Source organism: Phocoena sinus, chromosome 1 (genome assembly GCF_008692025.1).
Source record: "Phocoena sinus isolate mPhoSin1 chromosome 1, mPhoSin1.pri, whole genome shotgun sequence".
Lineage (NCBI taxonomy): Eukaryota > Metazoa > Chordata > Mammalia > Artiodactyla > Phocoenidae > Phocoena > Phocoena sinus.
In genome coordinates this window covers 56,081,290-56,108,446 of record NC_045763.1, presented here as the reverse complement: position 1 = coordinate 56,108,446, position 27,157 = coordinate 56,081,290, and the positions used below count along the sequence as shown (strand labels likewise).

Sequence of the window (27,157 nt, the reverse complement as noted above, 5' to 3'; positions counted from 1 at the left end):
AATGAGAGATGCAGGCAGTGGTCTATGAATGAGAATGTTTATCCCAGCAGTATTTACAATGTCAAAATACTGAAACTAACCTGCATATATGATAATAGGAAAAACGAGAGAATAAAACACAACTCATCTGAGTAGTAGAATATTATGTAAATGAATTGCTGAACTAAAAAAAAATCCGGAAAAATGCTTCGTAAATAGAAGAAAGCAGAATATAAAACTATTGGTAGAATGGAACCAATTTTGTTAAAAAAATTTATGCATATACATACACATGCTCTTAGAAAAATAATCAGATATTAACAACTATTTGTTTATGATGGGATTATGAGTGATTTTAATTTTTAATTCTCCCCATCCTCCCCATTTTTTTTAAACAATAAAGATACATTGATTTCATTAGAAAACTGTAGTAAAAACGTGAAGGAAGTAGAAGAGCCCATATAGATGTTAGTGGAGAGATGGAAAATGGTGGGAGGGAGAAAATAAAAATAAATGCTATTTATTCAGCATATTATAGATCTTAAGTCATGTTATATGATGTGTCTGCAGTATCTTATTTAGTCCTTACAAAGACCTTAAGATATCAGGATTTTGGCTCCACTTCCAGGGGGGAATCTGAGACTTAGGGAGAGGTGTAGGAGCTTGCACAGGGCAGCTCCAGCCTGCACTGCTTTGGTTTCCATGGTGTTCTCTTCCCCAGGGACACTGTAGTGAGGGAGAGGTTGGCCCATTTGTGGTCTGGCTGTCCAACATGGCCAAACCCTGGAGATGCGTGGCAGGGGAGGAGGAACTGCAGCCAGCTGATGCGAGCTTTGTGAGCCTGCCCCATCTGTCCTGGCTGACAGAGTCAAGTCTGGCACCCAGATGGGGCACCTGTCGTCTAAGTCAGTGCTCACCCTGGCACAGGGGCTGGCACCTCTGTGCCCGGCTACAGTGCTGTGCAGAGAGCAGGGGGAAGGCAAGAAGAAATCGATACCTGATCTCCTCGTTACCTTGTTTTCCTTTACAAATACTAGCCCTGCTGTGTGCCAGGTATTTCCTACCTTAAAGCTTTACGAATACCAACTCTTTTCATTTTCATATTGACCCTATGAGGTGGGTATATTGTTATTCCCATTTTACAGAGGAGGAAACTGAGGCACAAAGAAGTTAAGTAACTTGTCCAAGGTCATATAGCTATTACATTAAATTACTTGAAATTGCCAATATTTGACAATTTTTGATGAATAAAAATGATGATTATATATGCTTAAATGTAATAGCAAGTAGAGATATGGAGATTTGAACCCAGATAAGCTGGCTCCTGAACCTGTGGGTTAACACTATGTGATGCTTTTTCTTACTTATCTCACTCCTCCATCCCTTCCCAGCCATGGCATTTCCAAGCAGTACTTTGGTTGCTGGTCTTTCAGGAGAGCATGATGCTGCCATGTTATCAGATCATATCTTGATTTATCTCTTCTCTCTGCATCTTCTTGACATCTCCCCTTTCTATTCAGACTTCCGCTTTCAGAGAACTTAAGTGCTTACGTACTTTTGTTTGTATGTGACTGCGTGAAGGGCTGCCCAAGCCATACCGTCTTGAGTTTGCTCTTTGGGGCTCTGCAGGGAGATGCCTGCCAGGTCACACCCAAAAGGAAGCACACTTAGCACAGGGCCTCATTCCTGAATCGCCATCCCTATGGTAGCCCTCCCTGCCCTCCCTTGGCCTCCTTGTCTCACAACCCCAAAGCACCCTTCCTTTGGCATCATAGCTAACTCGCATTAAGCCCCTTACCTCCATTCTGTCTGGTTGCGTATATCCACCCCTCCCCCCTTCACTGGTCTTCTTGTCTCTGTCTACTTTTCTCTGCCACCAGCCTCTTCTTTCTCCAGTGCTAAGGAAAGAGTCATATACTCAAGTGTCATTTTACCCTTCTCTGAAGGCTCAGGTGTTTGTTAATATTCTTGTGAGACAAAGCTCTAAATCATGGCTTTACAAACCTTCCTTCATCAGATGTTCCTGGTTGACCCCGCAGCTCCTCTCACATGGTCATCTCTGCTCAGGGTTGTAAGATCAAGACAAAACCCCACCTGTCTTCACCTCCAGGCGTTTTTCTTCCTTCCATGGAAACTCCCTCCCTCCTCTTCTTTTACCTTTGCCTCTCCCACTTTGAGTAAGACTCTCTGCCTTCTCCAGACCCTCAAAGGTTCCTGGATTTAATCTAGAAACCTTATCATTGTGTCTGGGACCGTTCCTGGACTAAAATCCAGGAGTTTCACCTTCTAGACCAACACTGGTTGAGATGAAACACCTGTGCCTCTGTTTCTTTTTCTGTAACTAGGAATAATGTGTAGTGCCAGGACCAGGGTGCCATCTGCACACTATGTTCCCCCCCACCTCTACTTTTATACCTCTGCCACCTTGATTCAGGCCTCCTCTTCCATCTGGACCGGGGGGCAGCTTCTCCACAGTCTCCTGCCTGCCACAGCTGCCCATGCGCCCCCCCCCCACACTGTTTCTCAATCTGATAAAAGTTTTGAGGTAAGAGATGAAAGAGTGTGGTGAACAGAGTTATATGTAACTGCAAGGGGTGCAGTTACTATCGACAAAAAGAGCTTCCCGGGCTTCCCTGGTGGCACAGTGGTTGAGAATCTGCCCGCCAATGCAGGAGACACGGGTTCGAGCCCTGGTCTGGGAAGATCCCACATGCCACGGAGCAGCTAGGCCCGTGAGCCACAACTACTGAGCCTGCGCGTCTGGAGCCTATGCTCCGCAACAAGAGAGGCTGCGATAGTGAGAGGCCCGTGCACCATGATGAAGAGTGGCCCCCGCTTGCCACAGCTAGATAGAAAAAGCCCTTGCACAGAAACGAAGACCCAAGACAGCCAAAAAAATAAATAAACAAATGTGGGGTTTAAAAAAAAAGAAAAGAATTAAAAAAAAAAAAAAAAAAAGAGCTTCCCTTTGGGGTTGTACATTCTTCATTGTGTTGAATATCTTCTCACTCTTTACCTCCCCAGAGAGTCAGCTGCTTAAGATGGCAGGCACGTGATGTAACCATGGGCATTTCTACTCTCTCGCCAGGAACTGAAGCTCTCTTCCCACGAGGAGGCCTTGTCCTTTGTGTCCCTCGTGGACGGCTACTTCCGGCTCACAGCAGATGCCCATCATTACCTCTGCACCGACGTGGCTCCCCCGTTGATCGTCCACAACATACAGAATGGCTGTCACGGTCCAATCTGGTTGGTTCAAAAACATTTTCAGTTGCCTTTGGTGTGAAAAGAACCCACGTGTTAGTGATGGGGAGTGTGTCCTTCTCAGGCATGGGCATCATCAGGCATTTACGCTGAATACTTACTTGGTGCCCTTTTCCATCCCTGCTGTCCTGGTCAGGCCTTCCTGTCATTTCTTACCTTGGTCCTTGCAGCAGCCCCTCACTTCTTCTCCCTTCCTTGGGTGTCCTGATAGTTGAACCCCTCACTTCTCCACAGCTGACCAAGAAGTGCTACACTTCCTAGCTCCTTACTGTGCCAGACGCTCTGGGTGATTCAAGAAAGACAGGGCACAGGTCTCGACAGCAGACGGTGTAGTTCCAGAATCCCGAGTCAGCGTGTCCTCCAGTGCCAGAAGGCCCAGTGAAGGTGACCAAGCCTTAGAGTTGGGAGGGGCTTTGCTGGGTATCTCGTCCCACCTGCATCTCAAACACCTCTGGTGATGGGGTACTTAGTGCTTCACTTGGCAGCAAGTAGCTTATAGCTCTGACAGTTACAGACATGTGTACCTTCCTCATAGGGAGCTGAAGTCTGCCTCCCTGTAACTCTGTCTACTTATCTGAGTTCCGCCTTTTGAAGCAACAGGGATTCAGTTTGCTTCCTCTTGCGTGTGACCATCTTTCAGGCACAGGAAAACAGCTGCTGTGTTTCTTTGGAGTCTCTCTTCCAGACCGAAATGTATCTGTGGAAGCATCTCGTCAGCCACCTTTCACATGAAGCGGTTCCCACCTTCTTCCTGATCCCAGTTGCCTTGTGGACAGGCAGTTTGTCAGTGGTGTGGTCCCTGGCCTGAAGAGGGTCACAGACTCACAGGGAGACAGACACACCAAGGAATTGCAGAGCAAGGGTTGAGCTTTATAATAAAGCATGTCCCTCAAATATGCCAACTATAGTTAGGCTTCAGGGCCTTGGCACTTGCTTTTCCCCTTGGTCTAGGAAACCCTCCCTCCAGAATTTCAGCAGTCACCACTTCCTTCAGGTGTCACTCAGATACCACCTAACTGGTAAAGTCTTCCCCAAGCACCTTATATAAAACAACGACACCTCTTCCCCCTCTGCCCCCCGCACTCCCTGACTCCTTCACTCTGCTCTATTTGTCTTCAGTGGCGTTTATTACCTCCTGACATATTAAGTTTATGTACGTGTCCGTTTGTTTCTTGTCTGCCTACCCTCGCTGCCCAACCACCAGGGAGCCATTGGTCTCTGCCATTCTCTAACATGTGCTGACCACACAGCCCTCTTTTACCAACACTCAGTGAGCAGAACTCACTGGGTGTAGTAACCTCATATGTGGGTTTATTTAGCAGCTGTTTGCTCATTGCCCTCTGTGTGCCGGACTCGTTAGTCCTGGGGACACGGGAGTATAGGATGGGCAGGCTCTCTCCTCACAGCTTTCTGATCCTTGATTTCTTTATTCAGTGTTTATTATTCAGTTGTTCACTTATTTATTGAGAACTGTGAGCCAGGCATGCTCTGGTTATTGGGGATGCAGCAATAAACAGAACAACTCCAAGTCCATGCTATCCTGAGGCTTCTGTTCTAGTTGTGCTGCCTGGGATGGGGGGAGAGACCCCTACCACTGCATCACGGGCAGCTCAGCATCCTCAGCCTTGGGGGGAGCTCTTCTGGCTAGAGTGGAAGCGGCGTGTGTGGGGAAGTCAGGGACAAGCATATGAGACAAGCTCTCTGTCTCATATCAGAGACGACGGTAGGACCCAGGACAGGTACTGTGAGCGGCTGTCAGACTTGAGGCAGCTCAAGGAAGTGGACATCCCATGGGGTTTAGAGTGCTTCTGTTTGGGGTGAGCTTTCTCTCTTTGCCTCTCTCCCTGTAGCACAGAATATGCCATCAATAAGTTGCGGCAAGAAGGAAGCGAGGAGGGAATGTACGTGCTGCGGTGGAGCTGCACCGACTTCGACAACATCCTCCTGACCGTCACTTGCTTTGAAAAGTCTGAGGTCAGTCAAGACAGTGGCTGGGGCCAACCCATGTGGCCACAGGGTGTCAGTGCAACCTCTCATCCAGGAGGACCACCCTTGGGGGATGGGGGTAGAAAAGCCTGGGGCTCTGAGAAAATCCCCGGCTGTTCTGACAGGGACAGCCTGCGCCTCAAAAGGAGCCCCTTCCCAGGCAGCCATACCCCATACCCTTTCATCCTTATGGCCCTTTCTTTCTTCCTGCAAGGGACCCATGGCAGGGGTCCCTGTGCTCTGGAAGGTGGAACACGACCAGAAAACCAGCTCACACAAAACACTTGGTGCCAGGACCATCACAGACCCAGAGCTGTGTCTGGGCATTCACTGGTACAGACTAGCACCAATGAGGCCTGTTGGCAACCTGGCCTAACACAGTTGTCCCCAAATGGTAGGTGCAGACATTTTAACAGACAAATTACTGACATGTGTTTTGACAAGATGTCTGTTAGTGACTCAGGTGTGGTTGGAAGCTGGGAATGATGTGAGAGAAATCCTGAAGCCAAATTGCAAACTTGACCTCACTAGACCACAGTGCTTTGTTATTCATGTAATTTTTTAAAACACAAGAAATGGACTATTTTTTTTAATTAATCAGTCAGTTTATTTATTTATTTATTTTGGCTGCATTGGGTCTATCGCTGCTGCGTGCGGACCCTCTCCAGTTGTGGTGAGCGGGGGCTGTTCTTCGCTGCGGTGCGCGGACTTCTCATTGTGGTGGCTTCTCATATTGTGGAGCACAGGCTCTAGGCGTGCGGGCTTCAGTAGTTGTGGCACGTGGAATCAGTAGCTGTGGCTCGCGGGTTGTAGAGCACAGGCTCAGTAGTTGTGGCACACGGGCCTAGTTGCTCTGCAGCATGTGGGATCTTCCCAGACCAGGGATCGAACCTGTGTCACCTGCATTGGCAGGTGGGTTCCTAACCACTGCGCCACCAGGGAAGTCCTGGGCTATTTTAAAAGACAGGAGTTTTACAGAATGAGTCCAAAGAAATACAGTAGTGTTGTGTGGGTTCACCATGAACTAGGAGAATTGGGGCAGGGGAGGGGCTGCAAGATGAGAGTCAGCATTGTTAGCATATTGCAGACCTCAGATGCTGGAAGGAAAAGTACTAGAGAATCTCTGGGGCTGGACTCAGTCAAGAGTGGAAGAGGAAATGGCAGAAGGAACTCAGTGCTGCCAAGAGTCATAGGTGAAGTCTGTAGGGGCCACTGCTCGCCTGGGGTGCTCCTGTACAGCTCAGCCTTGTGGCTGATAACGGGTGCAGTGGCTCAGCACTTGGCAGGCCTGTTGCCTTGGCAGGATCCCTTTCTTCTGCCTTCCGTCAGTCTTTGGAGGAAATTTAATATTTTTATCACAGATGTGAGCATGAGACGGCCCAACCACCTTTTGAGGTGGAATTGACCTGTGCTGTACCGAGAATGTCAGTGATTCAGTAACATAGTCTACCTGGTATCAGATTACCTGGGGAAAACAGGAACCATAGATAGGATTACTCCTACTATTTATTTTAGCTCACCAGACACTGTGCTAAGCTCTTTTCCTGTATATTCTCATTTAAGCCTTACACTAGCCCCATGAGATAAGGTTGTATTATCCCCATTGAACAGATGAAGAAACTGAAGCATTAAGATTTTAAATATCTTGTCCTAGTTTACAGCGTGAGTAGATCTTTCTGGCCCTCATTCTTTTTTTTTTGCGGTACGCGGGCCTCTCACTGTCGTGGCCTCTCCTGTTGTGGAGCACAGGCTCAGCGGCCATGGCTCACGGGCCTAGCCGCTCCACGGCATGTGGGATCTTCCCGGACCGGGGCACGAACCTGTGTCCCCTGCATCAGCAGGCAGACTCTCAACCACTGCGCCACCAGGGAAGCCCCTGGCCTTCATTCTTAACCACTAAAATACTAAAATAGTTCCCTTTGTACAGAAGTTGTCATGAAGGAAAACTTCTGCTTATACTTCCTCTATGGGGCACCATACAGCTCAGAAACCAGACCAGACAGCTGTCTGCCACCTCCCAGGAGGTTCTTGGAAGAGCTCAGTTTGAGGGAGTTCCTGGATAAATTTTTCTGTAGTACTTATTATTTCATGCATAATATGTGCTAACCTTTATAAAAGTGTTTACTAAAGTTTTTACACGGGCCCTGCCATATAATCTTAGCAGCAGTCCTATGAGGTTGGTGTTTTCATGAAGTTCATCTTAAGTGCCAAAATGAAGTGATTCTCTTGTAGAAATCACTGCTGTCAGGTTGTCTCCTTGGTGTTAACTCCCTTTTATCAGTGCCTTCTCCTGCATCTCCTTTATTAGTTATTATTTCATTTACTTATAATAAGCTTTTTTATTAGGGAATAATTTTAGTTTTACAGAAACATTACAGAGATAGTACAGAGTTTCTGTATGCCCTCTACCCAGCTTCTCCTGTTGTTAACATCATACATACCCATGAGAGATTTGCTTGAGCCCTTTTTAAAACAAATCCTTTCTGATTATTTTCTTGAATGGCAGTTGCTGGGTGTCCAGAAGCAGTTCAAGAACTTTCAGATTGAGGTGCAGAAGGGCCGCTACAGCCTGCATGGCTCAGACCGAAGCTTCCCCAGCCTTGGAGACCTCATGAGCCACCTGAAGAAGCAGATCCTGCGCACGGACAACATCAGCTTTGTGCTGAAGCGCTGCTGCCAGCCCAAGCCCCGAGGTCAGTCTCTTCAAGCCAGAGCCAGGCTGCATCCCCTCGTGATGCTCTGAGACCCAGATCAAACAAAAGATGCTGGGTGCTTTGAAGAAAGTGGTCTTCCCCCCCAGTTTCTAGGTGTTTTTCATTAAGTTTTGTTACAAGTCTGTCTCTGACGCACATCCCACTCCTCAGGTGTCAGCATTTTCTATAGAAAAGATATACACCTTTTCTCAGTATCTTAATTAAGCTGCCGAAAGAGGCATGTTTAGGATTAGTAAGCAGAAATTTACTTCTTTCTTCCTTTTGGTAAAATGTCTTAATTTCCCATCAGTGGTTTATCTGTCTGAGAGATGATCCTGGCACATCTTCTGTGGGCCAAGAACTATGTTAGGTGCATAGAGTCAGAAATGAATGAGACTCAGTCTCTGCGCCCCAAGGGTTTCTAGCCTAATACAGAAAATGTTACAGGTAAATGAGGCCACTGTAGCGTGTGATGGGTGTTTAAATCAACATGCGCACACACATACATCTTAGACCCTGGGGTTGCAGAGAAGGAGATGGTCAAGATCCCTGAGTCACATAGCGTGGAAGGCTACACAGAGGAGGTGGATCTTGAGCCAAATGTTGGACAGTGAACAGGAGGTTGCCAGTTAGATAAGGGCATTCCCAGCACGCATGTGCAGGGCAAAGCAGCAGGCCAAAGCAGGGGCTGCAGAAAGGTTCTAGAGGACTAATGTGTTCAGTGAAGTTAGAAAGAAGGGAGAGGGGAGACTGAGAGAGCAGAGATTTGGGACCATGGGAGGCCTTGGATGCCATGCCAAGGAGCTGGGACTTTATCATGCAGGCAGTGGGGAGCCATGGGTGGATCACAGAGTAAATTGGATAGGAGAGGTGAGGAACTTGGCGAGGAACTTGGCTGCTCTTTTTTTTTTAATTGAAGTATAGTTGATTTATGGTGTGTTAGTTTCTGGTGTACAGCAAAATGATTCTCATATATATATACACACACACACACACACACGTACATATATATATTTTCAGATTCTTTTCCATTATAGTTTATTACAAGAGATTGAGTATAGTTCCCTGTGATATACAGTAGGACCTTATTTATCTATTTTGTATGTAGTAGTTTGTATTTGCTAATCCCAAACTTAATTTATCCCCTCCCTGCACTCCCTTTCCTTTTTGGTAACCATAAGTTTGTTTTCTACGTCTGTGAGTCTGTTTCTGTTTTGTAAATAAGTTCATTTGTATCATTTTTATAGATTCCATATATAAGTGGTATCATATGATTCTTCTCTTTCTCTGTCTGACTTCACTTAGTATGATAATCTCTAAGTTCATCCACATTGCTGCAAATGGCATTATTTCTTTCTTTGTTTATGGCTGAGTAATATTCCATTGTGTATGTGTGTGTATGTATTGTGTGTGTGTATATATCACATCTTCTTTATTCCCCTGTCAATGGACATTTAGGTTGCTTCCATTTCTTGGCTATTGTAAATAGTGCTGCTGTGAACATTGGGGGTGTGTGTATCTTTTCAGATTAGAGTTCTCTCTGGATATGTGCCAGGAGTGGGATTGCTGGATCATATGATAACTCTGTTTTTGGATTTTTAAGGAATCTTCATACTGTTTTCCATAGTGGCTGCAGCATTTACATTCCCACCAACAGTGTAGGAGGGTTCCCTTTTTTTCACACTTTCTCCAGCATTTATTATTTGTATTATTACTTTCTGAAGATAGCCATTCTGACTGGTGTGAAGTGATACCTCATTGTAGTTTGATTTGCATTTCTCTAATAATTAATGATGTTGAGCATCTCTTAATGTGCTTATTGGCCACCTGTGTGTCTTCTTTGGAGAAATGTCTATTTCGGTCTTTTGCCTATTTTTTGATTGGGTTTTCTGTTGTTGTTACTGAGTGGTAAGAGCTGTTTATATATATTTTGGAAATTGAGCCCTTGTTGGTTGCATCATTTGCAAATATTTTCTCCCAGTCTGTAGGTTGTATTTTCATTTTGTTTATGGTTTCATTTGCTGTACAAAAGCTTATAGGTTTGATTAGGTCCTATTTGTTTATTTTCGTTTTTATTTCTATTGCCTTGGTTGACTGACCTAAGAAAACATTGGTATGATTTATGTCAGAGAATGTTTTGCCCATGTTCTCTTCTAGGAGTTTTATGGTGTTGTGTCTTATATTTAAGTCATTAAGCCATTTTGAGTTTATTTTTATGTATGGTGTGAGGGAGTGTTTTAACTTCATTGATTTATATGTGGCTGTCCAGCTTTCCCAACACCACTTTCCCAACACCAAGAGACTGTCTTTTCCCCATTGTATATTCTTGCCTCCTTTGTCAGAGATTAATTGTCCATAGGTGTCTGGGTTTACATCTGGGTTGTTTATTCTGTTCCATTGATCCATATGTCTGTTTTTGTGCCAGTACTGTGCTGTTTTGATTACTGTAGCTTTGTAGTATTGTCTGAAGTATGAGAGGGTTATGCCTCCACCTTCTTCTTTTTCCTCAGGATTGCTTTAGCAATTCTGGGTCTTTTGTGGTTCCATATAAATTTTAGGATTATTTGTTCTAGTTCTGTGAAAAATGTCATGGGTAATTTCATAGGGATTGCATTGAATCTGTAGATTGTTTTGGGTAGTATGGCCATTTTAGCAATATTAATTCTTCCAATCCAAGAGCATGAGATATCTTTCCATTTTTTTGAATCATCTTCAGTTTCCTTTATCAATGTTTTATAGTTCTCAGTGTGTAAGTCTTTCACCTCCTTGTTCAGGTTTATTCCTAAGTATTTTTTTTAATGTGATTTTAAACGGGATTGTTTTTTAACTTTCCCTTTCTGATATTTCATTGTTAGTGTAAAGAAGTGCAACCAATTTCTGTATATTTATCTTGTATACTGCTACCTTGCTGAATTTGTTTATCAGTTCTAGTAGTTTTTGTATGGAGTCTTTCAGGTTTTCTGCATATAATGACAGTTTTACCTCTTACCTTCCAAGTTGGATACGTTTTATTTCTTTTTCTTGTCTGATTGCTGTGGTTAGGACTTCCAGTACTATGTTGAATAGAAGTGGTGAGAGTGGGCATCCTTGTCTTGTTCCAGATTTTAGCAAGAAGGTGTTCAGCTTTTCACCATTGAGTATTATATTGGCTGTGGGTCTGTCATAAGTAGCTTTTATTATGCTGAGATATGTTCCCTCTGTACCCATTTTGGTAAGAGTTTTTATCATGAATGGAGATTGAATTTTATCAGATGCTTTTTCCGTGTCTGTGGAGATGATCATGTGGTTTTTGTCTTTTCTTTTGTTAATGTGGTGTATCACATAGATTGATTTGTGTTTGTCGAACCATTCTTGTCACCCTGGGATGAGTCCAACTTGATCATAGGGTGTGATCCTTTTTATGTGTTGCTGGATTACATTTGCTAGTATTTTGTTGAGGATTTTTGCATCTATATTCATCAAAGGTAATGGCCTGTAATTTCTTTTTTGGTGGTGTCTTTGTCTGGTTTTGGTATCAGGGTGATGGTGGCTTCATAGAATGACTTTGGGAGTGTTCCCTCCTCTTCAGTCTTTCGGAAGAGTTTGAGAAGGATCAGTATAAGTTCTTCTTTGTATGTTTGGTAGAATTCCCCAGTGATTGGCTGCTCTTTTTTAAGCCCCACCAACAGTGTCATTGATGTCCGGCAGGTGGATTCATCACTTCTTAGAATGTGAGAACTGGAAGGACACGTAGGGGTCACCTGATCAAGAGTCCCGTCTTATAGAAGAGAAAACTGAGGCCTGGAGAAGTGAAGTGGGCCTCATTGAAGGCCAAGGTCAAAGGGGTTTGAGTGCCAGGTCTTCTCCCAGTGTCAGATCCCTTGAATACTGGCGGTTTTTTTTGATGTTTCTCTGCCACAAGCTACTGCCCTCCATATGTCAGGTCCTTCCCTTAGAAGGAGTCAGGCCTCAAGGAAAGGGCAGCACAGTTGTTCCTGAGGCCGTAGCAAGTGTGGTCGAAGATACTCTGAGCAGTCTGTCTTATTACAGAATGCATCTGTGAGTCTTTATGACAGGGGTGGGCAGAAGAAGCAACACCAGCACAAAAAGGGGCCTGGGTGCTTGATGTTTGAATCACTTTTTGGTCTCCCAGTAAGACACTGTCACTGAACCTGGTGAAAGAGGAAAGACTCTGTGTTCTTGTTGCTCAGATAGGGTTTCCTGCCAGCCTTGGGGAGTAACTGCAGCCTTTGTTTTCGTGCTTGAAGATAGTCTGCAAAGGTAAAAACACATCTGCCACTTGGCTGTGAGACCTCGGAGTGCACTATAACCTTAGAGCCCAACAGCCCCAATTACTCACATAATCTATCCTTCCAGATATTAGAGGCGGTTTTCACTTTCCTAGGGATTAGTGGGCTCTGGGTGAGGCTTAGGAAATGGAGAACAGCAGCCACAGGAAGCGGGAAGGTAGTGGCAGTTCTGAGGCAGGGATGTGATTTCTGTGCTGGGATTAGCTGGGGAGGTTTCTGGTGTAGATGCCACCCCTGCTGGCCCAGAGCTGGAAACCAGTGGCTGTGGTGGGAGAAGCACAGAAACAGAACTGAACCCTTCTCACGGCTTCTGTTGAGGCTCCTGGAACTCTGCACTGAATGTGTTCAGTGTTTGTCTCTCCATTTTGATTATAAACTCTTAAGACAGGATCTGGGTCTCACCACGATGATTCATGGGAAGTGCAGTGCCCAGCACAGAATGGGTGCTCACTAATGTTTGTTGAGTGAATAATTACAGCAGTAGCTACCATATTGGTGGGTACCTGCCAGTCCCAAGCAGTTTATGTGCATATTTGCATTAAAAAAAATCTGTACAGTAGCCCTTTGCAGCTGTTATAAAAGTGAGGAAACTAAGGATCAGAGATGTTCACTGACTTGTTCAAAACCACACAGATGGTAGTATCACTAGAAGTTACAATAAAAGTAGCAGTAAAAAAAAAAACAAAAAGAAAAAGAAAGAAAAAAAGAGTAGCAGTAACTAATAATAATGATGATGATGATGGCTACTATCACGTGAGTAATTCTTAAATTTCCCAGGCACCGTTTGAGGTTCTTTCATGTTTTAAGTTATTTAATCCTCAGAACAAACCAGAGTATGTTGTTATCCATTATACTTATCCAAGATCACTTAGGTAGTTAGAGGAAGCATGGGGATTTGAACTCATGTCTTCTGACCCCAACTCTTTCCCCTACATAACACTCTGCAAAGTTACAGGTGCAGTCATCAAGCCCAAGACTCTGGGGTGGGGGTCAGTTCTCCTGACCCTGGGGATAAGGGTGCTGTGGATGGGAGAGCTAGACTAAGCCCTGTGTGTGGGGCTTTTTCACATAGGCCCTCAGAAGCCCTCTGTCTTCCCTCTGCCACCTGCAAATTAGAGAAGTGGTGAAATCATGAAAACTAAAGAGAATGCCATTTTGGGTTCCTCAGTGCCTCGGCCCTTCTGAGCACAGGCTTCTGATGGCCAGACCCCAACCTGGGTTTCACACTTGAAAATGCAACCAAGAAACTCCTCATGGAATAAATAAAAAGGAGGTGGTCACTCAGAGTGGGTGTGACAGTCAAGAAAGTCCACATCTCTTGTGCATTGCCCAGCCCCACTGCTGCTCTCCAAATCTGAGGGTGACCATGTTAAGAAGGAGATAGGGGCCCACAGGACCTACTGACCAGTCGCCAATGACATGTCCTCATTCATGGAGTCAAGCTTGAAGCTTGATTTCTGCACCGTCCAGCTCTGCCACTGAAGACTGCTGTAGATTATTGCCAAGGCTTCAGGAACCAGCTGGTACAGCAAGGATGACGGTGCTAACAGATGTAACACTGGTCATAGTCACAGTGGCTGCTGGTTATGGGGCAGTCACCTCACACCAGGGATTGAAGTAAGCCCTTCATGTGTGTCATCTCGGTTATCCCTCACAGCAACCCAACAAGGGGCATGACTGTGTCCCCCATTTTTCTAGTGAGGAAACAGATGCCATGGAGGTTTAACAGCTTTCCCTGCTCACACAGTTGACCCTAGTGCCGTGTTTCCTGAAGTGGCCATGCAAATAATCAGCCCATGAATGGTTCCTGTTGCCATCCTCCTGATTTCCTTGATGGCTCTATTGCCCAGACCCTTCCTTGAGGGCACCATTCAAGTGGCCCTTTCTTGATGTCTTTTCTCCATCAGGGCAGTTCTGAGTTGCCTGTTTGAACCTGATTTTACCCAGGTAACAGGGTGGAGTCAGGATAACAGAATGAAGGAGAGGAGACTCTGAAAAAGGGAGTATCAGGATATGATAACAAGGGAGTCTGTATCGGAACCAGTTTTTGGCTCCCAGATTTGTACCCCCCACTGGGGCCAGGCATGCTGTCTGTGGAGGTAAGAGACTGGAGCCAGTCCGGAATGCAGCATGAATCCTAAGCCTGACTGTGGGCAAATGGTTTAATGGCTCTGAATCTGTTTTCTGATCTATAAAAGGGGATAAGTACACTATGTATCTCATAGGATTGTCATAAGGACAAAGGAGCTAATGTGTATAAAGCTCTTTAGGACAGTGCCTGGCACAGAGAAAGCAGTCAGAAAATATGAGCTGAAATAACAAAAGAAAAACCCTGCCTTGCAGGGTAGTGAGGATTTGAGTCACTTGGCTCACTGTAGGGACCCGGTACTCGCAGCTAGTGAATGAACACATGAAAACCTTCAGGGGCTCCTAGAATGCTCGCACTACTAGTTCCAATGTGGAAGGTGCTTTCTTCCCTCACGATAACCTTGGAGCTTGCAGTGGCTCCATGGAGGGAAGGCAGCTTCCGTGGATTATAAATTCCGTTAGCCACCTGTGCTGACTCTGCTCGGCACATTTTGTAATGGGTTTGGTTTGCTGTTTGAATCAGTAGAATCTGGGGGATGGTCTGCTCAAAATCTGTACATTCAGCCAGGATTTAGTAAGTGCCTCCTTGTTGTCAGGTGCTGCTGGGAGCCCAGAGACGCTCAGGCGTGACCTTCTTTTGGGGTCACCCTCCCTGTTCCTCACAAAACTTGTGTTTTTCACCCCCCAGTTTTAGTTCCTGTCACTCCCAAAGTGCTTCCTCCATCCTTAGCTCTCATCCTTCAGCCCACACCCTGATTATTCATTTACACATTTAACAAGTATTTATTGAGTGCATACTGTGTACCAGGCTGTGGAGGTAGAGCAGGAAATAAGATGGACACAGGCCCTACATTCTTGGAGTTTCCGTTTCCTCCCCTGACCTCTTTTACCAGGACAGATCCTGCTGTGTCAACCCTGGAGTGCCTGTACCTGCCCTTTAAGAATAGCTGCACAGATTTTGATTGGTTGATTATTTGTTTCGTATTGGCTCTGTTATTAGCCTGTGAGCTCCTGGAGGGTGGGAATCAAGTACTTAGTAAATATTTGTTGAATGACTGAACCAACAAATGCACAAGTATGTATTCAGCAAGCCCATGGCCCAACAGATGTTGTCCAACGGGGACCTTAGACCTTCGCTGCTCTGCTCAGACTTCTCCTCTCTCTTCCATAGAAATCTCCAATCTGCTGGTGGCCACCAAGAAAGCCCAGGAGTGGCAGCCTGTCTACCCCATGAGCCAGCTGAGTTTTGATCGGATCCTCAAGAAAGATATTATGCAGGTGAGTCACTGCTGCAGGTCCAGCCCTGGTCCTGCCTTCCCACAGCAGAAAAGCCTGGGGAATGTGGGGAGGAGGAAGTCGGGTTTGGGGAGACCCTGGTGGAAGAAGAACAAGACTTCCACTTGATAGGTAAAGCTGGTCAGCCAGTTCCCTGCTGTCCAACCCGGCCTTGCTGATGCGCCCTAGAGGCTTGCTTTCTCCTTGAAAGAGCTGGGTTAATCAAGTTTTGCAGGGTTATCTAGGGTGATAGGGACCTTCCATGCCTGGTCTTCTGCAGGTAGAAGTAGTTGGAGAACTTGGTGGGAATGCTGACAGGTCTCCACAGGGGAATATGGGCTGATGACCCTCATTGTCCCAAAACATGCTGTGTGAAAAAGCACTTCTGAATTTCAGTCCTGGGCTTTCTGATGACGTTTCCAGAAGGAGCAAAGCTGGGGGCACACAGAGCACAGTGAGGGAGCAGGAGATGCACCCTGGAGGAGAACTGTCTTGAGAATCAGATCCCTCAGACCAGTGTCCCAGCCTTGGGAGGCCTTTGCCCAGAGTCTGCAGCCTTAGGCAGGCCCAGTTTCTGTCGTAGCTGCCCTTGGGCCTTGCTAGGGTGTGAGGCCCATGGAACCCCCACTTTCCGTTCTGCATCCCCCTCCCCAGCCCCTTACACAGAGCCACACGCAGGGCGGGGAGGCTAAGGGGGTGGCGTGCCAGCAGCCTTGGAGGGAAGGAATCCACATAGGCCACTTACTGCCTGGCAGAGGCTGCATCACCTTGGAGGTGTTGGAGGGGAAATCGTGGGCTCACTGTCATTGAGGAGCGTGGCGGAGGGTGGCAAACGTGGGGCTGGCTTGTTCATTTACTGTTTGAAGCCGGTCCCTGAAATTATTGAGGAGGTTTTGACCGAGTGGAAGTCCACAGCTGCAAGTGCCTTGCTTCACTTATGTAAATGCTTCACTGAGGGCCAGATCTTACTGTTCTGTCCCTCTGGTGGTTATCAGAGCTGTGTTCAGAGATTAAAATCGCAGATCAGCAGTACCCCAGCCTCTTTTCTGCCTGGAACTTGTCATGTACTTGGGGTCTTCCTTCTGTCCTTGCCCTTGAGTCTCTGGGCAGATTACCACCCTCTGCACCTGCAGCGTTCATTTAGCCAACAGTGATTGAGCAGTTGCCCATGCCAGGCATGACCGCCACCCTTGGCAGGCTCACAGTCCGGTGGGCGAGGCAGACTCTCGTCTATCTTAAGCAGATAGTTATACCACCAGGAGACAAGCCCTAAGTAGGGAAGTATGGCAGGATGTGGGACTGTCAGATGGTCATCCTACCTAGTCTTGGGGGGACAGCAGTGGCTTTCTGGGGGAAGTGGCATCAAAGCAGAGCCCCAGAGGATGGACAAGCGCTAGACAAAGGCAGAAGGCGCAGCGTGGAGGGAGGCTGAGGTGGTACACGCAGGGGCCTCTGGGTTGCTGTGGAATCCTGACAGCACAGAGCCATATGACTTGGCCCTGGAATAAGCAGCCCTTCCGAGGAAGAGTAATTATTCTGAAAGCATATGGCTTTTGTGGGATGTTCTGGGAATGCAACTTCCCATAATCTTGATGTATCGCTTCATGACACATGCAGCTTTAATGAATAGTCACAGGACCTTGCCAGGATATAGGAGACAGGGCGGATGTATCACCATTCTGCTATGACAGATGACAGATGGTGGTGTTTGTGCAAATTAACATACCCAGTTAACGATTGTGTACATTTTTTTTTTTTTTTTTTTTTTGCGGTACGTGGGCCTCTCACTGCTGTGGCCTCTCCCGCTGCAGAGCACAGGCTCCGGACGCGCAGGCCCAGCGGCCATGGCTTACGGGCCCAGCCGCTCCGCGGCACGTGGGATCCTCCCAGACCGGGGCACGAACCTGTGTCCCTTGCATCGGCAGGCGGACTCTCAACCACTGCGCCACCAGGGAAGCCCGATTGTGTACATTCTTGAGGGAGACAGAAATCAGCTGAGGGAGTCAGCCACAATGCATTTTCTATATTTATAGGTGGTCCTAGGATAATAGAATAATAGAACTCCAAATAATAAGTTTTGTGGGGTTAATGTCGATAGCCTGACAATGCCTGAGTTTCATGAATCACATTTTGATTTTCAAATATTAAGAGTATTTAAACCATAATTATTACAGCTTAAGCTGGAACGGCCTTACAGACAGATCATTACATGTTTGGGGCCTTGAGCAGATGATCTCATTTAGTTCTTATGCTGCTCATTTGGTTTTATTATCCCTTTTCATATGTGGGGAAACTGAGGCCTGTCCCTCCAGTCTCTGCCTCTGTCTTTACATCACCTTCCTCTGGGGATTGCTAGGGCATATGTATGTATAAATTGTATCACTGATTTGAAAGCATGCATATGTGTACCCATGCATCAGATAGATTGATAGAAAATGAATAGTTTAGGTGTGGGAGGGCGATCAGACAAAACACACTGGCCCAGTGGATTGGCTTCTACCCACTGTGCGCCAGGAGGTGTTCTACCTAGTTCCTCATTTGATTCTTACACCAACCCTACGAGGCAGGTACATTGTTACGTTAACCCATTTACAGAAAGTGGGTGCCGATTGAGCGTGATGAAAGGAGGTCTCGAAGTTAAAAGGCCAGGAAGCAGTAGGGCTCACAAGCCTGTTCTCTTTGTACCCCAGCCTGTGAGTGGAGGAGCCTCCTGGGGGAGGGGGGAGGGAGGTCCTCTCTGAGTCTGTTCTGGAGGCCTGGGTGGGGGCTGATGTTGGTGGCTTTAGATGGCACTGTTGGAAGTTTTGTGAAAGGTCAGGGTTATGTTTCGGCCCCAGGCTGTTTCTGGAGGTAGATAGCGTGTTGCTGTTCAGAGAATATGAGGATTATTTCCTGGGGCCCAGGGAGTGCCACAGCTGTGTTTGGCCAAGTAGCTTTTTGTCACCTCTGGAGGCCTAACAGGACCAGGCACTGGAGAGGCTTGAGCTCCTGGGGCCCCTTTGCCGTTGCCCCATCCCTGCTAATGTATGCTCCCACTGAGGACTCAGTCCCAGACTCTGGCACCACTGAAGCCCTAGGGGGTGGTCACCCTAATTTCCTGCTTCCTCCTTCAGGGCGAGCACCTTGGGAGAGGCACGCGAACACACATCTACTCTGGGACCCTCATGGATTACAAGGATGACGAAGGAACTTCCGAAGAGAAGAGAATAAAAGTGATCCTCAAAGTCTTAGACCCCAGCCACAGGGACATTTCTCTGGCAAGTGTCTTCCTCACAACCCCACCCTCTCCCCTCCCTCATTTCTGGAGCCAGTAGAGCACAGTGGGCTAAGAAGAGCCTTTGCCCTGATTTTGGGCCTGCCCGTCCCAGTACGTCCCACTCTCTCCCATTTCCTTCCTAGAGGTCCATGTGGCAATGCCGTGGAGCCCCAGACTCTAGCTGAATGGTCTCAAAGTGCCTGATGCAGTCCAGGCTGTCACTTCAGAGTCTGGGAAAGTAAAGCCCAGAGCAGTAAAATGACTTACCCCGGATCCCACAAACTGTTAGAGAGTGGTAAAGCCAAGTCTTGACAGACATCTGCTGCCTTGGTTTTCCTTTTATTCTAATACAGTGTCAAACGTTGTTATTTCCCAAAGTTTGAAGGAAGAGGAAGTGGTGGACATGAGTATCGAATGGGGACGTTGTCAGCCAGCCTATCCCGCCAGCCTGGCTCTGCATCCTATTAGGTTTTCTAAATGAGTCCTATGTCCCAGCTAGATGGCCCTCACAGTTGAGGCTTGGCAGTGCCTCTGGGTAGTTGAGGCCAGGGGAGTAGTTTCAGGGCTTGGGATGAGGACAGTGGTGACCTTTCCTGGGCTCCACTGACTTTCCTCTCAGCTGAGCCCCTTTAGGATCAGACAGTGCAGGCTGGCCCTTGACATTTCTTCGTCCTTTTCTCCCACAGGCCTTCTTTGAGGCAGCCAGCATGATGAGACAGGTCTCCCATAAACACATCGTGTACCTCTATGGCGTTTGTGTCCGAGACGTGGAGAGTAAGTGTATTCTCTTTGGAAGGGGAAGTCGGCCCTGGCCAGGGAGCATGGTTGCTGTGAAGATGAGTGGGAGCTGATACCCCCCCTCACGTCGCCCAGGCTTCTTGCCTTTCTTTTTGCAATCAAGGAATTCAAAGTACTGAGCTGGTCGGTTGCTTACATTAATAGTGGACATGGAACTAGATCCCATCTGTTTTTCACTAATTTCTTGAGTGTTTACTTCTTGCCAGCTCTGGGCCCCACGCTGTGCTAGACTCGGGAGGTAGGGAGTGAGTGAGCTGAGTTCATTGCCCAGAGAGTCAGAGTAGGAGGAGCTCCAGGCTGGGCTTGAACCCAGGCCCTTCCGACTCTGAAGCACTCTACCATTGGCACCCCCAGGCGGAGTACCAGCCATTAAAGTGAGCTCTCGTAAGGGGATGAGGGAGGGTGCTGTCCCAGATGGACAGAAGGTTGCAGGTGTGGCTGTTCTTGTGTTTGTAGATATCATGGTGGAAGAGTTTGTGGAGGGAGGGCCCCTGGATCTCTTCATGCACCGGAAAAGTGATGTCCTCACCACACCCTGGAAGTTCAAAGTTGCCAAACAGCTGGCCAGCGCCCTGAGTTACTTGGTAAGTATGTTCTGATGTCTGTGGTGGTCCCCATCAGGAGCCAGAATGTGGGGAGGCAGGAAGGAGGTACCAGCCAAGCAGGCTGGAGAGCCCAGGCTCTTCACCTAAACACAGGTGTGCCTGGTGCTTAGTGAAAGCCATCATCGTGGGCTGTTCTGTGGGCTTACATATGAATCCTGCTTAGAGGGAAATTTGTATCACTTCAGAGGACTGACTTCCATACTGCAGTGTATAATAAGAGTAGAAATACTACAGTACTTGTTAATGAGTGAATGAAACTATTAGCATCAATAGTAGCTCACATTTATTGAGTGCTTACCATGGCTCAGCTGTTCAGGTGTTTTTCAGGCTCTGATAATCACTTTAATTCTCACAAAAGCCCTATGAGGCATGCTCCATTGTTATCCCTGGTTCACTGATGAGGGAACTGGAGTAAAGGGATGTTATATAATGTGCCTGAGTCACACAGATCATCGGCAGGAGAGCTAAGCTGCCCGGGTCTGGCTGGGGCTGGGGAATGTGGATTATGACCTGTGGGAAACAGGAGAGACAGTGGGAAGGAGGGCAGCTCCATGGGCAACTTTGCTGAGCTCTGCCTTTTCACTCTGCAGGAGGATAAAGATCTGGTCCACGGAAATGTGTGCACTAAAAACCTCCTCCTGGCCCGCGAGGGCACTGACAGCGAGTGCGGCCCCTTCATCAAGCTCAGTGACCCCGGCATCCCCGTCACTGTGCTGTCCAGGCAAGGTGTGTCCTCCCTTCCTCCCATCTCCTGCCCCACCCATCCCCTTCCCCCCACCCTTAGCCAGGGACAGGCCAGCAGGGAAGGGGGCTGGGCTGGGGTTCTGCCTCATTTTAGAAAGCACACTTCTGCAAAAGGCAGCTGTGCTTCTGCCCAGCCCTGGGGGCAGGGGAGGTGTCACGCGTGCAAGGGTCGGTCCCTGCCCTCAAGGAGCTGACTGTGCAGTAGGAGAAACACAACTGAGCTGGGGCAGGTCTGGTCTTGCGATGAAGGAGCTGTGTTTAAGGTGCCAGGGCAGCACCTTGTTCAAGGGGAGGCCAAGGGCCTGGGGTGGTCAGAGATGTGTCGGGAGGAGTGGGACCTGGGTCCTACCTGTGTTTGTTTTGAAATCCACTGTAAGCAACTACAATAAAAATTCAAAACAAAACAAAACAAGAAATCCACTGTGGTTAGTGAGCAGTTTGGGGAGGCGCCTTAGCGATTGCTGTGGTCTTGCAGCTTCTCTTTGAATGAGGTCATCATGAGTTGAGGACTCCAAAGGAGAGGGCAGACCTGGGAGCTGAGACACTAAGCAGTGCCGCACAGGTCATGCTCTACCTGTAGGTCATACGTGGGATACCAGTGCACCCCTGGGCCCTTGCAGGGCGATATGCAGAGTATGGGGGTAAGCCTGTGCCCGCTCTGCATCTGTCGGCCTCTCCTTCTTAAGCCTTTGTCCATGTGCCCCCCTGTTCTCCCTCCCCAGGGTGTTGGCTTCCACCCTGGGGTGCTTTGCTCCTTCTGAGGCCACAGCTTCAAAGACTGACTCACATGACCTTCTTGGGGAGTTTGTGTTAAACAGACACAGCTGCAGGCCCTGACTCAGACAGATGCATTGGAAAGGCCAGGGCTGAGAGACCTGGAAAACCGCCCCTTTCACAAACTCCCTGCAGGACCAGGGCAGCCATGGTCCATGTTTGGAAAACACTACTTGAAAGAGTTTCTTAACTCCCAGTTCTTGCTGCAATGGCAGTGATATGCTCCCCAGGTGATTGCAGAAACTGATCTGTAAATTTTTCTTGTCTTTTCCAGAGTGCATAGAACGAATCCCATGGATCGCTCCTGAGTGTGTTGAAGACTCCAAGAACCTGAGTGTGGCCGCTGACAAGTGGAGCTTTGGAACCACGCTCTGGGAGATCTGCTACAATGGCGAGATCCCCTTGAAAGACAAGACACTGATTGAGGTGAGTTGCTTTCCCGGATGTGAGCTGAGTGAGGACCCCTTGGACACTCATGGGTGTCTCAGGAGTTATCAGGAAGCCTCATATTGTGGGAGGAGACGGGCACGGGATAGACTCTCCTCCACAAGCTTACACTGCCTGTGTGACCTTGCAAATGTTACTTAATTTCCTTGGGCCTTGGTTTCATCATCTGTAAAATGGGAATAAATAATACCTACTTTGCAGGGTTGTTGTGAAGATTAAGTAAATAATGCGTGTAGAGTCCCAGGTACACAATATGTGTTCAGTAGATTGCTATAGCATTGCAAAATTAACACCCAGATACTTATTGCGTTCCTCCTGTGTACCAGGCGTTGTCCTAAGTTAAAGCTGGGGGTTCACAATGAAACAGACACAGGCCTTGCCTACCCTTGAGGACCTTAGGGTATAGTAGGAGAGTTGGGCTAAAACAGCGATAAGGATTCCACACATAATATCTGAAATCATCACCTTAAGAGCCCTGCATGTTGGGTAGGGCAGTGTCATTACCCTTGTTTTACAGGTCAGGTAACAGATGCAGGTGGCCCAAGGCCCGGGTTCCTTAGCTAGAATGCAGAACCTCGAGGCTGACCCTTTCTCATGTTCACTTGCAGAAAGCTAGTGGAGGCTGTAACTCCAAAGGGATAAAGCAGTGAAAGTTAGAGTGAAGGACCACTGACCCCAACTCACTGATTTGATTATTAGGGTGTGTCTTGTGTCTTTAGAGGCGCAGACATCACTTTTAGCTGGGAGGGAATGATCAAAGTCCAAGGGAGGGTGGCATTTCAGTTGTCTACAGGGAGCAGTTTCATTTGCCTGGAGTGTGGAGAGGAATGACAGGTAAAAAGGTGGGAAGGGTCCTTTGAGGTCGGATTGTATAGAGGACCTGAATGCCAGGCTGCAGAATTTTACTGGGGTGATGTGGGGCATTGAAGGGTTTGGGTGGGGGAGCCAGGTGCTCGGAGGCCAGACTGGGCACAGTTCATCTGGATGGTGGTTGGATGGACAGGCTGAGGAGAGGCCTCTTGCTCTGAGGCTCTCAGTGGCGACAGCCTGAACCAGGAAGTGGCAGTGAGGATCCAGAGTGGAGGGTGCACGTGGAGGAGATACCGAAGAGGCAAAAGAACCTTTAACCTGTTAGCCTTTTGCCAGGTAAACATGGTGCAGGACTTGGGAAAGAGGAGTTAAGCTAAAACCTACAGAGAAACCGTCACATCCATAGATCTGTATTTAGGATTTTCAGCTGGGGCTTTTGGGAGTCATTTTATTTTTAACTTCCTTGGAAACAAAACAGCTTACCCTTTGCTGTCAGTCAATATTTACTGAGCACCTTCTGTGTACCCAGAACTGAGCAGAATACAGAGATGGTGTAAGGAAAGGTCTGTCCCTTTGATAAAGGAGGGTCTGTCTCTTCTCCCAGGTACCCTTGGGTGGGTTGGGCGACCTTTCCCCCTGGCTCTACTGGAGCCTGGAAGAGTGAGAGACACTCCAAGGCAGGGGGAGCTCTCAGCTCCTTAATTCCAACCCGTCTTCCTCCTCTCCTCTGGGGCCTGCCCCCACCCCACCCTAGGACCCACAGGGACCAGAAGAGAAACTAGTACCCTTGAGAGTCAGCTACAGACCAGAGCCTAAAGTGTAGCAAATTAACTTAATTTTTTTAAAAGGGCATCAATTATTCGTTTCAGAATTTTAAAGTATTAACCCCGTTGATGAGAATTTAGAAAACAGAGAAAAGTATTTTTAAAAAAGAAATTATTAATCACTATATTCTGGTCACCCCTAACTAATATTTAACACTTTGGCATATTGTCTTCCAGTCTGTTTATATCTCTCTTTTTTAAACAAACTTGGGACCATGCTAGTTATTTTTTCATTTTATGTTGTATATTTATTCATTTAATGTTGTGAGTACTTTGCTATACGATTAAATAAGTCTTACAGTTTTTACTAATTTGATGTAAGAGTTGTTTCATTAAACTCTGATTTATTTAACTAATTTTATATTTGGCATTGAGGTCGTCTTCAAATTTGTAATGTTCTGTCTAATTCTGCAGGGAATATCTTTAAACATAAATCTTTGTTTCTGACTAATATTTCTGAGTCGTTCAGTAATTGCAATTAATGAGAGTTTGAAGAATCTGAAGATTTCTACACATGTTGCCAAATCATATTCCAGAAGGTTGCATGACTTTGCTGTAATACAGCTTATTTGGGACTGGGTGGGATATACTGCCTGTTTTCCTTGAATTCGGATTATTTTAGTATCCAGGACTAAGATTTCCCACAGCTAGAGAAAGGCAGCATTAGCACCCACGTTTATGACGTCTACTTTTAAGCAAAGCTGTTGGGAGTTAAATTAGGGATTGTTAGGTAACTCCTTCTGACCTGGGGCTAAAAGGTCTGTGAGTGGTTCCTTTGGTTTCTTTCATGTGGTCCACTTCTTTGCAGAAAGAGAGGTTCTATGAAAGCCGGTGCAGGCCAGTGACCCCGTCTTGTAAGGAGCTAGCTGACCTTATGACCCGCTGCATGAACTACGACCCCAACCAGAGACCCTTCTTCCGAGCCATCATGAGAGACATCAATAAGCTGGAGGAGCAGAGTAAGACTCTGCCTTGAGCTGTTTAACCAAGACCAGCCAATGCCCGGGGGAGGGAGGGATAACAAGGAGCCTGTGAGGGGCAATCACTCCTTTTTAACATGTTCTCTTTTCTCTTCTGTTAGATCCAGACATCGTATCAGAAAAAAAGCCAGCAACTGAAGTGGATCCCACACATTTTGAAAAGCGGTTCTTAAAGAGGATCCGTGACTTGGGAGAGGCAAGTTATACTCGAGTCTCTGCTGACCACTTAACCTCTGTGGATATCTAAAGCTGCTCTCCATTCTCTCTCATTTTGGGTCAAAGTTTATAGGAGAAAGCATCTTACTGTGTTTTCTTTAGGATTGTGTGTTTTTCCATTTGACACACGGTGGCAGCCTGTCCACAGGACATTGATCAGCTCCCTCAGGAGACTTGGTCTCTAAGGGACAAAGAGAATGAAAAGGGGGGATCCATCCATGGGGGATGGATATAGATATGGTGGAAATAGAGAAGTCCCTACCTCTGACTTTTCTGGGAATACATATCCTGTGAGGCTGCTTAAATGAGGGAGGGATTTATTTCACAGAACACCGAAATAGAATTTTAGCTTTTCCTCTGGACCTTGAATGGCAGTTTCCTGACAGTAAATGTGACTAGAGAAGCTACTGGAATTTGCATCTTTATACAGATTTTCTGTAGTTAATAAAGGCTGTGCTACCTTGAGTACCCGCCATGTGCCAAGTCCGAGTGCTGGCATTCTACAGGCACAGTGTTCCTGCTTCCTCACAGCATACCCAAGGGTTTATTACCACTGTATACATTGAGCACCTCTGGAGCCAGCTCAGAAGGTGGGGTGACCAGGCTCGAAAGGATCGAATCACTAGCAGGTGGCTTAGCTGGGATCTAATCCACGTCTTCTAAAGACTCCTCATGCCTTGCTCTTTGTAGCCACATTGTGGTGCCTCCTGTAGCGTGGACCCAGGGCTGTCAAAGAATGTCGAGGTTGTCCTGCATGTCCAGAAATAACCTCCATTTCCTTTTGGGTTACACTTCCGTAGAAATTGGGATGGATGTGTTGGTTCACCAGTCACTTGATCCTTTTCTTGTCTTAGCTCAGTAATAGAAGGAATGGCAGGTAAGCCAAGTGGGGAAGAGCCCAGGTAGGAGCTTGCTGCCTGCAGGGTCAGACTGTGCGTGCACCCCCGCCTTCAGGGGAACAGCACGAGGAGCAAGGCTCATCTTTGAAGTGTGTCCTGCTGGCCCAGGCCGGGGCTTCTCTGATCAAGCACGTGTATCTTTCCCTCCAGGGCCACTTTGGGAAGGTCGAGCTCTGCAGGTATGACCCTGAGGGGGACAATACAGGGGAGCAGGTGGCCGTCAAATCCCTGAAGCCCGAGAGCGGAGGGAACCACATAGCTGATCTGAAGAAGGAAATTGAAATCTTAAGAAACCTTTATCATGAGAACATTGTGAAGTATAAAGGCATCTGCACAGAAGACGGTATGTTGTGCAAAGTTGGTTTAAAGACTGAGTGACTATCTGGGGTCATGAAGGCCAGTGCTGAGCAGGCAGTGCCCTTGGCCTCATCTAGGCTGCCTGAGTGCTAGCTGATGGCCCCCGGAGCTCTAGGGCTTCGAAGCAGCATGCACTGTCAGAACCCTGAGCAGCTGCAGAGCTCCCGGGAAAGCTGCCCAGCCTCCCCGCGCCAGGCGGGGGGGGTGATTCCAGCATTGTCTCTTTTGGCTGTTCCTACACCCACACTGGGGATTGGACTTCCCCTGTCCTGATATTTGCACACGAGGGCACAGAGACCAGATGAAACTGATGCCCACTCCTCCCCTTTCCCTGTTCTTTTGATCCAGCACTAAGCAGGGTACTTCGTTTTCTAGTTTTCTAAATCACGGTGGCAAGTAGTGTTTACTAATAAGTGTATCTTTTTTACAAGCCAGTACAATACTCATGTATTATATTTTAAAATTGTTAGTGAGATGATATAGCTCATAATATTTAAAAATCATCATTTGCCTAGTGGTTTGCAGAACACTGTGTTGTCTCAGTGAGCGCTGATGACCCTAGGGTAGGTACCCTGTTCACTGCTGAGGATCCCAAGACTCTGAAACCTGCGAGGTTAAGCAACTTGCCTGTGATTCAGGTCCTCTGTCTCCAGATCCTGTGCCCTTCACTCCCACAGTTCCTTCATTTGGCAACCTTGTACTGATGGTTTTTTTGTTTTTTCGTGTCTTTTTTCTAAACAGGAGGAAACGGTATTAAGCTCATCATGGAATTTCTGCCTTCAGGAAGTCTTAAGGAGTATCTTCCAAAGAATAAGAACAAAATTAACCTCAAACAGCAGTTAAAATATGCCGTTCAGATTTGTAAGGTAAAAAGAA

At 47.1% G+C, this 27,157-nt stretch overlaps 1 protein-coding gene across 7 annotated transcripts in view; it reads left to right on the top strand.

The window, feature by feature from the left end:
- The window catches only part of JAK1 (Janus kinase 1), a 238,437-nt gene that overhangs the window by 206,447 nt on the left and 4,833 nt on the right, over nucleotides 1–27,157 (top strand). For all 7 annotated transcript variants that reach the window (XM_032636630.1, XM_032636616.1, XM_032636619.1 and 4 more), the window contains 13 exons: nucleotides 3,068–3,225; nucleotides 5,091–5,214; nucleotides 7,733–7,919; nucleotides 15,468–15,574; nucleotides 18,685–18,828; nucleotides 19,514–19,601; nucleotides 20,082–20,209; nucleotides 20,821–20,956; nucleotides 22,023–22,174; nucleotides 24,638–24,788; nucleotides 24,911–25,005; nucleotides 26,075–26,267; nucleotides 27,023–27,147. In XM_032636630.1, the coding sequence (XP_032492521.1) occupies nucleotides 3,068–3,225; nucleotides 5,091–5,214; nucleotides 7,733–7,919; nucleotides 15,468–15,574; nucleotides 18,685–18,828; nucleotides 19,514–19,601; nucleotides 20,082–20,209; nucleotides 20,821–20,956; nucleotides 22,023–22,174; nucleotides 24,638–24,788; nucleotides 24,911–25,005; nucleotides 26,075–26,267; nucleotides 27,023–27,147 (1,788 nt within the window). The remainder of the gene's footprint in view (nucleotides 1–3,067; nucleotides 3,226–5,090; nucleotides 5,215–7,732; nucleotides 7,920–15,467; nucleotides 15,575–18,684; nucleotides 18,829–19,513; nucleotides 19,602–20,081; nucleotides 20,210–20,820; nucleotides 20,957–22,022; nucleotides 22,175–24,637; nucleotides 24,789–24,910; nucleotides 25,006–26,074; nucleotides 26,268–27,022; nucleotides 27,148–27,157) is intronic.